The 13,844-nt window shown below is 39.9% G+C and overlaps 1 protein-coding gene across 2 annotated transcripts in view; it reads right to left on the reverse strand.

The window, feature by feature from the left end:
- Positions 1–654: 654 nt before the first annotated feature.
- The window catches only part of LOC309526055 (store-operated calcium entry regulator STIMATE-like), a 34,038-nt gene continuing 20,848 nt past the window's right edge, over positions 655–13,844 (reverse strand). The window contains exons 5-8 of one of the 2 annotated variants that reach the window (XM_082211990.1): positions 8,789–8,901; positions 7,552–7,629; positions 5,358–5,507; positions 655–5,044 (exon numbers count right to left, since the gene is read on the reverse strand). In XM_082211990.1, the coding sequence (XP_082068116.1) occupies positions 4,928–5,044; positions 5,358–5,507; positions 7,552–7,629; positions 8,789–8,901 (458 nt within the window). In that variant the 3' untranslated portion in view covers positions 655–4,927. The remainder of the gene's footprint in view (positions 5,045–5,357; positions 5,508–7,551; positions 7,630–8,788; positions 8,902–13,844) is intronic. The other variant, XM_082211991.1, reaches the window with a different exon arrangement.

The following is a 13,844-nucleotide window of genomic DNA, read 5'->3' on the forward strand; positions in this document are numbered from 1 at the left end:
ATGAGGGTTAAAAGGAGTCTTTCCTCCACTGTTGGGGTAGGGACACTCACTGTGGAGAAAATTTAAGTGGGGAAAATGAGGTGCTTGAACTTCCCAGTTGCTAATTCTCCTCAGCAAAAAGTCAATCTTCTCGGTCATTTTAATATCAATTTCCACTACTCTCTCCAGCTAAATTCCAAAACAAAGAAGTAGGCCTTACAGCTGAGGGGAAGGGGATATGGATGAAGGCAAACAAGACAAGCTGTTGATTAGGAACTCTAATTCTGGATGGAGATATTCAACCTGTCTTAGATGATGTTATACCTTTCCTGAAGTACCAAGTACAGCTTTGGGGGTTATCCTACAACTGGCTCCATCTCTGTGTACACCCATGGTCTCAGTGGCTGGAAACGCCTTTGCCAGATTCAACTGCTTTGCTGACTGCAGCAACCCTACCTGGAGAAAGGGAACCAGGTCTCAGGCATAACTCATGCACTGAGTCAATTTAAATTGGACTCCCTCGGTGCTCTTCATGTGGGGCCATCTTCAATAAAATAGTTAAGAAATGACCATTGGGTAACCAGATCCAACCCCTTTGCAGTATCTGCTACCGCCAGTTAACTGTATATTAAATAAATCCAATATGCAGGTAATGAAGTGAAGAAAGCTGGGACATTTTTTTATTAAGTCAAAACTTTATTGTAAACCATGATTTAGGTACATAACATTCTTTCCATTTTAATGAAACACCATAAGTTAAACATGATCCGGAGGACATCTTGACTTGCATTTTTAACTTCAAGGGACCTACTTTTTATTTCGAATCCCAGATGCACCCAAAAATCCTAATTGCAAAGAGTATCCCTTAAAAAAACAAAAACACATTTGCTTTGTAAAACCATAGTAATTTCCTGTCATTTAACCGGAAACTTTTACAAAAGTTTTGATGTATTGCAAGTTTCCTATTGGCCGATGTGGCTGGTTTTGTTGTGTTCACCACCACACTGCTTTTGTACGGATGCTGCAAACTGCAATTAGCCATGCACAGGGGCGAAGATGCCCAGATTTCAAAATAGGAAATGTTAAGGCTGAACAGCCCTCCTCCCACCGCTTTCCTTCCAGCAAGGCATAGCTGGAAACCAAGCACATGCTTGTGAGGGGAATGCCTTTGGAACACTTTGCATTGCTGTAGTTCGGTTCACAAATCAACGAGTATGAGGTCTTTTCCCTGAAGAGAAGCTTGTAACACATTTTTTTTCCAGCAACATTAACACACAGCATTTCATTTAAAGATCGTATGGGAGACACTAATATGTTTAAAAACAGAAAATGATGACTACATAACCACCACAGGATGTCCCAAATAATTATGTCGGGCACATGATATCATGCACAGTCAATGAGGCAAATCACGGTCTGTTTCATTTTTGGATCTCATCCATTTGGCAAGGGGAAACTGATAGTCTCTCCATTGAATTCAGCACACGGTACTATTTTTGTTTTAAGAGTAGAAAGAACTGGACCACATTAGTCACATTAGAATCAGGTTTCTCAAGCACAGACTGAAGTACACTTTTTTGTGACAAGATCTTTACAAATTGACCTTCAGAGTTCCACTTAGGTTTTGCCTACTTCCTCTGCCCTCTTCAAACTGCCACAACTCACTGAAGAGCAAGCCAATACACCCAAAATCAATTTAAGGGCAAGCAAAAATGCAGCACTGTAAAGAACAAAACATAGCCAATTTCAGCTAGGCTGTATCCTGCCCCTGCCCCTGCCCCCATTCAAAATTATTGTTCCTTTATTCTATTGCACCTTTCCAAAAGTAATTAGTTTGTTTTACAGAAGAGCTTAGAGCAAAATTCAAGCCATTCTCCAACTTCTTCACATGTTAACTCTGATGTGATGTCGCAATGACCACTAGCTTTGACAGCTTTATGGATGTTTACAGACAACTGATCTAACAGCTGTGACAACCATGCGGGACCTCTGTATAGAAGCAGTGTGTACCTCTAAATACCAGCTACTGGGGACTTGACAGCAGAAGGCCATTAATTTGATGTCCCGCGTAACAGCTAGAGCAGCCTTTCTCAACCTTGGGTCCTCAGACATTGTTGGACTACAACTCCCAGCATCCCTAGCCAGCAGGGCCTGTGGTGAGGGATTATGGGAGTTGTAGTCCAACAAGAAATGGGGAGCCAAAGTTGAGAAAGGCTGGCCTAGAGGAATCTGACTGCTGTGGGAAACATAGATCTAGATGCGACCCACAAAGGCAATTTTTATTGTTCTTAAATGTGGTCCATGCACACATATTGACATCTGAGCATTTTAAACCCATCTTTGGCCAGTACTGCTTCAGCATGTCAAGCTGCAAGACACAAAAAGCACCATGAAATACAACAATGCAGCAAAAAAGCTGAACAGAGTACCCTTTATTCTTTAGGTTTTTGAATTAAGCTGCTCTCCAATGCCTCATGCTATTCAATAAAATGGTAAATCTGAGGTCTCCTCCAAGTTGGAATATTTAACACAATTAAGGCTTTGGGTTCATTTTTTACAATTCCCCATCCCAACACTGTTTAAAACAGACATTTCACGTAACTGAAGCCACAGGAAGAAATGAATAAAGTTAAGCTTTTGGATTTAGTCAGCTAGGTATTATTAAACTGAAAAATAAATAAATGGCCTACGGTTTCATCTCGGTTTGTTTCACTACCTCAGGTAAAGTAAGTTAAATTGACAATTCATATCCGTATCTGCCATTCTGCAGAAATGAGATGCCATCCACACAATTTTGAGTCCCTGAATGAACTTTTAAAAATAGATTACAGGTATGGACTACCCCATCGGCACGGGGACCCAAGCATGAGGGAGAGGAGAGGTGCTTTAATCCTTTCCCCTCTGCTGTGGCCCCAATCCAGAGGAAGCCCATACATGTTATTTGCATATAAATCTTACTGAGGATAAGGATGTGGATGTATTGGGGAGAAGGCCTCCCATAAACATCTAATTTGTCCCCAAGAATCTCACAAAGGTGTGATGGAACCTGCCTTCAGGTGTGATTCTTGACAGAACAGGCATTTCCCCGCCTCCTAATAGAGGCTTCGCTTAACTTTATATTGAGATAAGCATCATTTCCCTTTGTTTTCAGCCTGAACACCAACATGTAACAAAGTATTGCAGATATGATGCTGTGCAAAAGAAACAACCCCCACCATTCATTATGTCCTTCCGAAACGCATCGCCCATTAAGATGCTTCTTATGGGCAGCATGGCAAGTGAGGCAAATGTCACTCCCCTCAGAACTACCGCCGTTAAGCTAGCAAAAAGCAACAATGGAGCCTTGCATTGTACCCCCCAAAGTCCAGTGATATCCCCCAACACCAGCTGCCTGTGTAGCCGACCGCATTTAAGACAGACTACACATATAAAAACTGTAAAAATATATATCTGAAAAGTCCGAGCTCCTGTCGTTGAAAGTGTTGTAAGGCTTGAAATATAGTCTGATATTCAGATACCATAAATTACAGATTTGCACCCCCCCCTTCTTATTCTGAAAACACTTTTGCTGTTTTGTTGTATCAAAGATTTAAATGAGCATGGAAAACTGCCAAATAGTAACTAGCATCAAAATAAGTTGTGGGCACCAAATCAGGTAGGCAAGTATTCCATTGACAAGAGAGATATTCTGAGTTACCATAGGATAGCAGAACAACAAAAGCAGCAACTACCATGATGTTAATGGGTGAGTATATGCATTAGGTGCTGTTACCTCTGGCTTTATTTTGTTCTTAGGAAATTGAGGAATGAGTTACTGCTAAAAGTGATCAGCACTCTTTGTAGCAGTAAGAAATGCTCTAAGGAAGAACAGAATTACAAATCCTGTTACATCACTATTCATAGCTGTCGATCACACGAAGGCCCAACTGTTATCGTTTCAAGGAAAGATTGTAATATCATATATATAGAAAAGGAATGTTGCTTCAGATTTGGAATAGTTGAGATATGGGCTCAGAAGACTTGCAAGCACTTAAGAAACCAACATTACTGAAGTCTCTAAAATGTTCAGTGACAAATAGAATTGCCAATTATTGTTGCTTTTATGCTAAAGTGCACAGGACCATGTATACACCAAATGGTCTTCAGGTCACAGAAGTGACTAGGGATTTAATCTGCCAACTACTTGCTGCCTTTCACTGTGTTTTGGTTTAGCCAGGCTTGCGCAGAGCTCCCATTCGAGGCCATGTGTAACTAGTAGCCACTTGGCCACCATTTCCCTTTGTCACATGACTCTCCTTGATTTGACAGACACAATGAAAAACATTTTTTTGCTGCAAGTTTTTGACCTTTTCACCACACACAGAAAGTAACAACATAATATTCTTTGACAAACACAATCCTTAAATATCCCAGTATGAAAATATAACTTAAATATAAAAGTTCAAATAGGTTAGAGGAGCTTTGGGGTAGGGGGGTGGGGCAACTTTTACAGCCAAAAGTACCCTTAAGAAGTAAAGTTACATAAGAATATTAAGTTACGATTTGTAACTGCAAAACTATTCTGTCCTAGGAATATGTTGCAAAAGCCTTTTTTTTTTTTTTTAGTAATAAAACATACTGATTCAAATGTTGTTAATCCGACGTCTCTCTCATAATATCGTTCAGGAACCATAGCAGAAACAATGGTGCTCTATGGCGCCTTTTTCCAAAGGGTCGCGTACAAATTGCCTTGGTAACAAGAATTTTTCCACCCATGATGAAAAGGTACTCTTGCATATTTGGTCAGTGTTTCCATAGTGCAACTGAACAGGTAGCTTTCCCCACTATCCATGTTCTGTTTCTTCTGAGTCAGTTTCCAGGCAATAAGCATAGTGTTGCCAAGTGAAAAATCCACTGTCCATAGAAGCATCTGTCACAAAACCTGCAAATGTGCAGGCCACAGAATCTGTCATACAGGCAGACCAAATCGATGCTTCTTTTTCTTTACAGACTTTAAGTTAGTCAGTCTCCGAAGATCCTCTTCAACATCTGATTCTTCCATTTCATCATCTGCTGAAATTAGGATCTATAGGCAAAATTTTGACATGCAATTAGACACAACTTGTATTTGTTTTCCCTCACACCCAAAAGTATCTTCAAATGCAAACACACTTTTAAAAGGGGGAGAGGGAAGTGTTGTAAGCTAAACAAGTAGTATGTATGACTCACTTGGGTCTTTAAGTAACTGTTAACCTTGCCCTTTATCAACACAGCAAAAAGGAGTAGATACAGTACCATTATTGGAATAAAAGCAAAAACTAAAGTTACATAAGGTTGCGCCATCACTCCCTTCCCATTTGTTTATTGCAATCTATAGTAATAGCAAATGCAGAACTTGCCTCTGACTCAGACTCTTCGTGTGAGGCTGCTCTCCTGTATCGAACTTTGCTTCCATTCCTTGAATCCTGCCCAGCTTCTTTTTCTTCAAGTTTAGCTTTTGTTTTCCCTTTCTTCATAAGGAAGTTATCGACTACCCAGAACATGAATGCCTGTTATGATGGAGAAGTCAATGTTAAGTGCCATCTGTCATTCAATCTATAAGACAGCAGTCATATTTAAGGGACTTACAGTAAAGACTGTATCTTTCATCTATCTATATCTATCTATCTATCATCTATCTATATCTATCTATCTATCATCTATCTATCATCTATCTATCTATCTATCTATCTATCTATCTATCTATCTATCTATCATCTACACACACACACACACACACACACACACACACACACAAACATAAAGTTAAATGGGCCACTAAGAATGCTGAGCACCTTAAACTTGTGTTCAGCAGCTTCAATTATAAGCAAAACATGAAGGAGATGTTTCAAACAGAAGTAGTCAACTTGGTGCCCTCTCAGATGTCGTTGGATTCCAAATCCCATCAACCTCAGCTTTCCTGGTAGATGGCTAGGGATGATGGGAGTTATAGTCCAGCAACATCGGGAAGCACATTTCACAACATGCTTAGAAAATAAAAAATTGGTTTTAGTGGATTAGAATATTGAACAAAAACTCATTTCTATATGAGAATTATTATACCCACAGTGAATGTTCACATTTCTCCTGTACTCAGCAGGTAAGATAATCCAAAGAAAAAACCCAGAGTGCTACCAAGACAACAGAAGGACTAAAAAACTATCCACTTTTACATTTAGCAAACATTTATTTAAATTGTGTGCCCTCTGATGTGGCTCATGATTGGCAAACAGATTGACTGGAAATATGTGCCAGCTTCAGATTTGGTATTCACTGAAGACTCTGAGTTAGGACTTTGCTGCACTTTGAAGTGTCTTGCTGAATATTGATTAGATTATCCTTTAAATGTTTCAGTCACACATGTTATCAGATGTGAGATACATGAGATAGTGACCCATCTATTATAAATGCTGCTTCTGAAAAGATCAGCTGCACAAGGCTGCACATATTTCATTTATGAAAGTTATTTATGTGAGTACAGCAATGGGAGCACAATGGTGTGTAAAAGCATCCTGTTGTCTTCCTGACTTGAGGTAAGATCTTAATTTTGACATACGAAACCTTATTCAATTTGTGCCTGGTGCAAAACTGCTTCCTCTTTGAAAATATTTCAAGAGCGAAAAGCCCCATGTCCAACTACATTGTACACAGTTGTTCCCTTGGGCCACTTGAAAAATCAAATGATGGTCAAGTATTTTAAAACTGTGATTGTAATGGAGAAGCACATGAAATACAAAATACAGCTGATTAACTTATGAAATATCAGCATTAAATAACAAAGTATAATAATTATTCATAGCTCCCAATGTTGTGTAAATATAAGTGCATATTTGCAGTATAGCAGTAATATTTAATGCTGTATTGTTTTTAACACTCGATTGGGAGCTGCCCAGAGAGGCTGGGGAAACTCAGCCAGATGGGCAGGGTATTATTATTATTATTATTATTAATAATAATAATAATAATAATAATGTCTCGACTATGGACAGAAACATATTGTTTGGCACAAAAAGCAAATAGTGCTACACTTAGCAATGTGATCATTGTTTAGTGTGCATCTGCACGTACTTCCAATGGAACGTGTGCAGATCTTCAGGAGCCTTTACTTGTGTAAGAAAAATGCCCCTTTAAAATCAGCACGCTTAGCTTCACGGAGTAGTTGAACACAGTCAAAGAACAGACAAGCAGCTCAATTTATGTGCCTCAATCTGAATGGGATTAAAACCAATTTTAAAAATGATTTCTGATTATTCCCTACTTTTGAAAGCAAAGTGTGTGTGTGCATGTGGGGCGGTTCCCACTTATCCATTAATGTTCTTACAATCACCATCATGGAAGAGAAATCACTATTTCTTTGAAGAGGATTTAGAAATGGTGAAAGAATTGATACCTGTCCTACAACTAAATGCTATGTTCAAGAGCCAATTAACCTTTTACAGTTTTATGGCATCAGCTTTTTATGTTCCGTCATGTGCCACTGCAATGTATTTGCACTCCCAAGTATAAATATTTTTAAACACACTAAATATCCAGAAAACGTTTGTTTATACCAACATTTACAAAGAAGGGGACTATTAGCATGACAATAGCCAGCTCCAACTGAGGATTCTTTATAGGATTCAATACAGCTACCTGCAAAGAGAGAAAGAAGCACATTAATATTATGGAATTACATGCATGTACAACTGAGTTTTCAGGTGATCTTTTTTCACTGTATGTGGCATCAAGTTAAAGGGACGTGGGGTTGGGAAGAGCTGAGGGGACAGAAATGAAATAGTTTTTACTGAGTGAAATCCAACATTATGTGATTGAACTTTTTCAGAGCATTAGAGGGCTGCAAGGAAGGCAAAGATGGTGAAGTCCTCTTGCAGGAGTGGAAGTCTGTTCTGCTCATACACAGATACCATTGGATACAACCTATAGCATAATGACGATATTAGGTTTGTTCTTAAACGATGTTAAGATGTGTACCTATTTCACTAGGGCCTGAAATAATAAAATGAACATTAAACATATCCGGACACTTTATTGCTTTAATCAGCAATGATTAAAAAGCACTGTGGGTCAGCAACAAGTGTATTTTGAAATAAATGGCCTAGGAAATACTATTCAAAGCCCTGAATAGTGTTAGCTCCAAGAACCAGAGACCTCTGCATCTGGAACTTCTTTATATGAGGCAGACTGATAGTTGCAGGACTTGCAATTTTCTAGTCAGCTTCATGAAAGCAGAATTCAGAAAAAGGATAAAACTGGAGAAAGAGGGATGGTGGAAACTGTATGTAGTTGCAGAACACATAGGCATGTCACCTGCTTCTAGATTACCATGTGATCTATTAATTTTTCAGCACTTTAATATTTAGATGCTTGGCACTGCCCTAGAGTCTATGATAAGATCCTACTCATTATTTGGGAGTCTACCACTGCAGATACAGATTTTAGCCGACAATGTCATACCCAGAGAAGTCCCATTGACGTCAATGGACTTAAGCTTGCCATTGATTTCAGGTAGTCTCCTCAGAATATGACTTAGTTGAAAGAACCTGAGAGAATAAATTGTAACTGAAGCATCTACTCAACAGGACAGAAGGAAGGTTTTTGAATAAATGGTTATTCATACCCTACAGATGCAATATGGTATTTTACTATTAAGGCTTAGCCACCACAAATATTTTCATTAGGTCAGTTGTTAGCACAGGACTAGTCTCATTGAATTAAATTAAAGCACTGGTTACTATATGGTCTGTCTATCTATCTCTCTATCTAGTAAATATATGTATATCAAGACTCAAACCTCTTTCCACTGAGGTATTAGGAGAACTATGATGATGATGGTTTTCTCAAACATCATGATGACTATGTACAATGCACACTGGCCCACCCAAGCACTGCACTGAAGGGGGTCACCTACAAAACAAAACACAAATGGTTAGCAAGCAAGCAAGCAAGCAAGCTTAAATCGCATCTGAGTAGCTAGGAAGACACTATGAAATCTTTAGCAAACTAGATTCTTGGTTGTCCCTTATTTGGAAACAAAACTATTTAATCTCATTCTAAGACAGATTTACACGATAACAGAAGTTGAAACTGAACACACACAAAGGTGGAATCATTCATTTCTCATGTGCCCTGAGGGCTCCTCTAACATTCTGTGTTTGCAAAATGAACCTACCCCTAAACAAAAACTTCCACCACCTTTCATGTTGTGTCGTGTGGCAAATGGCTGCATCTTCTAATCAAAACTTAAAATGTAATACACACACTGTCTCTGGACTGAGCAAACGAAAAACAAAAACTAACCCCCTGTAATAGTGACTAACCAGTGACTGTTACAAAACACCAAACAGCTAACTGCAATAGCACTTATAACATTTTTTTGAAAAAGGGCTCTTCACGTTATCTGTGCCTTCACGTGCGTGTTCAGCCTTTTCCTGAAACCTTTCATCAAATCATCAAGGGTGCTGCCCATTCCTTCAAAGTTGTTAACAAAAATACTGAAAGGTAATGGACACTTCACTAAACTTCTGCAAAATGTCACTGGGTAGCTTTTCACAGTTTAGTGCCCATACAAATGAGTCACTATTCTTCCTCTATGGAGGTCAAATCCGGGATTCGCAGCCATGGCTTCAAAAGAGAAGGCTTATAAGAAATGAGGGGACCAGTAAAATGAAAGTTCAAAAGAGACAAAGCTCTCCAGAATATTTGAAGGTTATTCAAATCCATAATAACATAGCTGTCAACTCCCCCCCCCTTTTTAAGGGAAATTCCATTATTCCAATAAGATTCCTTGCAAGAAAAGGGAAGAATTGACAGCTATGCATAATAATTGCAGCTCAGCTGCAATGTATGCCCTAGATGTGGAAAGTGCCATCAAGCTGAGGAAGACACCAGCATAGTGAATGAGCAGCGTCAAATATACCAGAGGGCATTCCCCCAGAAATATGGAAGCCTTGACAAAATGAGAAGAAAAACGAACACAAGAAGAAATGCTATCAAACAAAAAATGGGAAAGAAGGAAAAAATGGAAAGAAGAGATACCCACCAAGGAAATTTGACAGAACAAATTGAAATAATACATAGAATTTGTAACTATGACTGATAAACTAAGGAATAAGGATGAGTTAAAGGTCAGTATAGTTAAAGCTATGGTTTTCCCAGGAGTGATGTATGGAAGTAAGAGCTGGACCATAAAGAAAGCTGATTGCCGAAGAATTGATGCTTTTGAATTATGGTGCTGGAGGAGACTCTTGAGAGTCCCATGGACTGCAAGAAGATCAAACCTCTCCATTCTGAAGGAAATCAGCCCTGAGTGCTCACTGGAAGGACAGACCCTGAAGCTGAGACTCCAATACTTTGGCCACCCCATGAGAAGACTCCCTGGAAAAGACCCTGATGTTGGGAAAGATGGAGGGCACAAGGAGAAGGAGACGACAGAGAACAAGATGGTTGGACAGTGTTCTCAAAGCTACTAACATGAGTCTGACCAAACTGCAGGAGGCAGTGGAAGACAGGAGTGCCTGGCGTGCTCTGCTCCATGGGGGTCAGGAAGAGTCGGACTCGATGAAATGACTAAACAACAACAAAAGTAAGAGAAGAGTGGAGGTGTTTTGAGATTATCTTAGAGGGTACAATATACAATTTAACCTACAAGTAGGAGTTAACATATGAGCAGCAGATAACATCAGAAAGGAAGACCTGAAATGGTAACGGGTGAAACATCAGGCTATGCAGCAGATCAAGATTTCCCTAGAATGCCACAGAGTTGGGAAGTCTTAGGAAAAGAGATAAGTGATGGATGCTGTATGATGTGTATATAAAAGCTGTTAAAATTGCATAAATAAAAGGGTTTTTTAAAAGAAAAGGAAAATAAAACTGTGTTTTTTAGAAGCATATTACTAAAAAGCATTAAGAGCGATAATACTTTATCTAAATATATACCAGAAGCAGGAAATAATCTAGGATGGCAGCTGGACCACCAAACGGTGAAGGTATGCTAAAGGTGTCATGGCCCTGATGTTCAAACTTCTGGGGACGAGGCCAAGGATTCAGAATGGCAGAGGACATTTACCTCAGGGCCAGCCCCAGCTTCCCCCACTACTTCTCTGGCATGAGAAGGCAATGCTGTCCTCTTCTGACTTTAGTTCAGAAGCCTAGTGGAACCACAGTTGAGAAGGGTATATGAAGTTCTAAGCTTCGTATATTAATTTAAATTAACAAATCAGGACTGAACTGAGATGGTATCCACCCAAGAATTCTTCTTTTTTATGTGGAATGGCTCATCTTCTAACAAAAAATATTTTAACTTTTCTCCACAAGCGACTGCTATACCTGAAGACTTGAAGGTGGGCCAGGGGAGGGGAGATCTTGGTATTTATAGGCCATACAGCAAATTGAACAAAATATTGCTGAATAAGAGTCAATATGGTTTTTACACAGGTTAGGTCCTGTGTCACTACATGTACTGTGGTACCTCAGGTTAAGTACTTAATTCGATCCGGAGGTCCGTACTTAACCTGAAACAGAAGCACGATTTCTGGGTTAGCGCAGTGTGTAACCTGAAGCGTATGCAACCTGAGGTACCACTCTGTAGAGTTTTTTGAAAGTGTTGACAAGCATGTGGGTGGGGCTAAGGAACTCCATGCTGATCCAGTGGCTGATGTCACTCTGCAGGTAGAGGCCAGAGGGACTCGGCCGAGAAAAACCTCTGCCCAATCCAACTCCCCCAGCCCAGCGCCAAGGAGGTTCAGGGGTGGGGCTAAGCAGCCTGAGCCACTGGATCGCAAACAGGCCCCCTTGTTGCCACACGTCTACAGTGGGCCCAGTTGTTGCACCAACTCCAGGTTGCCATGGCGATCTGACTGTTCCCCCTTACTGCTCCAGCTGACATGCTTGGCAGGACTGTGATTGTAACAGTGATCCTGCGGCTCCATTACGCTCCATCGGACTGCACCTGAATCAAATGCCTTGTCTAAGTCCTTTCCATATCAACTAGGAGTTTTGGCAAAATAAGTGAACTAGACTATGATATATTCAGTTTTAATTAACCCATATTAACTGCGACAAATTTTGCTCTGGGCATGCCCAAGTAGCTTCCTTATTTGCGTGGCTGTTTTCCCACATACAGAAGACAAGCTTGTTAAGATTGACACTATTCACTCCTCTCTAGTCTACTAGGATCATATCAATTTCTCAGATATAGCTGCTGTGCAACCCATCACATTCTCAATACTATTTACAATTATTTAGCTGAAGCCGCAATTGGATTCTTTGGAGTTTTTAATTACCTTACTGCTCTGGAGGGAAATGGACTACCTAAAACAGGCTAGTACAAATGTGGGTTTTTTTAAAAAAGCAAACAAACCCAGTGGAGTTGAGTCTTCCTTTTTACTCACATATGAGACCTGGATAAGAGGACGAAGCACCAGCAAAAATACGAGTTTTAAAAAGCTTCTGCATGTGATCTGATTTGCTGTAATGGTTCTCAATAAGCAGTGTCAGCACAACTAGAATGCAGCTATTTTTTATGATATTTCCCTCTCTGCTTTCAAGTCAGTTTCATGGTATCTTCAAATACAGACTAACAGCTGAGCCTGAGAACGCTGCAATGGAAACTCGAATACCTTCAAACAGCTGTAATGTGGAATGGGCCTTGGTCATTTCCTTTTCTGGCATGGCTTTGAAAGACATGCACCAGATATTTTACTTGCTGGTCTTGATGTTTATAATCTTTTTTTATGTCAGTGCTATATAACACTTGAGCACTTAACGCTTCGAAGTCTGGAAATTTCTAATAAAGAGTGTTACTGAAGTATATCCCATGCACCGCCAAATAAATATATAACTCTATCTAGAGTTAATTACAGATTATTAATAAACATTTCAGCAATAAAAATTCAAGCCTCTTTCTCCAGTCCAGATTTTGAATTGGTATATTGGGAACCATTTCTCTTTGTTCAGTGGAATTTGAAATATACCAAGCTCTCTATTTGCAGGTTAGCACCCAGGAACACATGCATTTTTAATATATCATAATGCTTTAATAGTAACATTTAAAATATACAATCTTTGTATAGGATTTCTCTCATCCCTCCCCCCAAATGCAGCATAGTTCCCCTTTTCTATTGCTGTTCCCCACAGAGACACCGGAAGAGACAAACATTTCTATGTGGCTCCAAATACTCTCCTGCTCAAGATCCTTCAGGTCCCTTTTTGGAGCATCTTGCCAGAAAAGATGTCAGTCAGAAGGATATACAAGACACAGACCAACTCACTCCCAAACCCAATTTTCTTTTCCCATTGACACTCAATATTCTTAGTGGCTACCGGATGCAACTGAGCATGCTCATTTCTCATGGGGCAGTGAGGAATTCTGTGTATTCCTGCAAACCTTGAAATTCTCCCACACAAAGACAGCAATCCGTCGTATATTTTCCTGGAGTCAACAAGGCTCATGTTAAATTACATGCATGTACTGTCATGTATAAATTTATGGGTGCCTCCTGTCACCAATGTAGCAAATCTCATTATTCCACAGTACCTTCAGATGCACACATCTCACAATTCCTATACAGTGGTCCCTCCGGATACAAACTTAATCCGTTCCGGGGGTCCTTAAGTACCCCGAAAAGTCCGCAACGTGAGGTGCCGCTTCTGCGCATGGCACGATAGAGCGCTTCTGCGCATGCAGTGAAACCAGGAAGTATACACTTCCAGGTTTGCTGTGTTTGCAATCCGAAAGTTACGTTACCTGAGGGTCCACTGTATAGAACTGAGCAAAGTGTGAAGCAAGAAGAAGGGGCACACTTAAAGAACACACTAAGCTGCCTTTCCTTAGCCTTTCCCTTCTTTTT

This window comes from Podarcis vaucheri (assembly GCF_965113315.1).
Source record: "Podarcis vaucheri genome assembly, chromosome: 2".
Classification (NCBI taxonomy): domain Eukaryota; kingdom Metazoa; phylum Chordata; class Lepidosauria; order Squamata; family Lacertidae; genus Podarcis; species Podarcis vaucheri.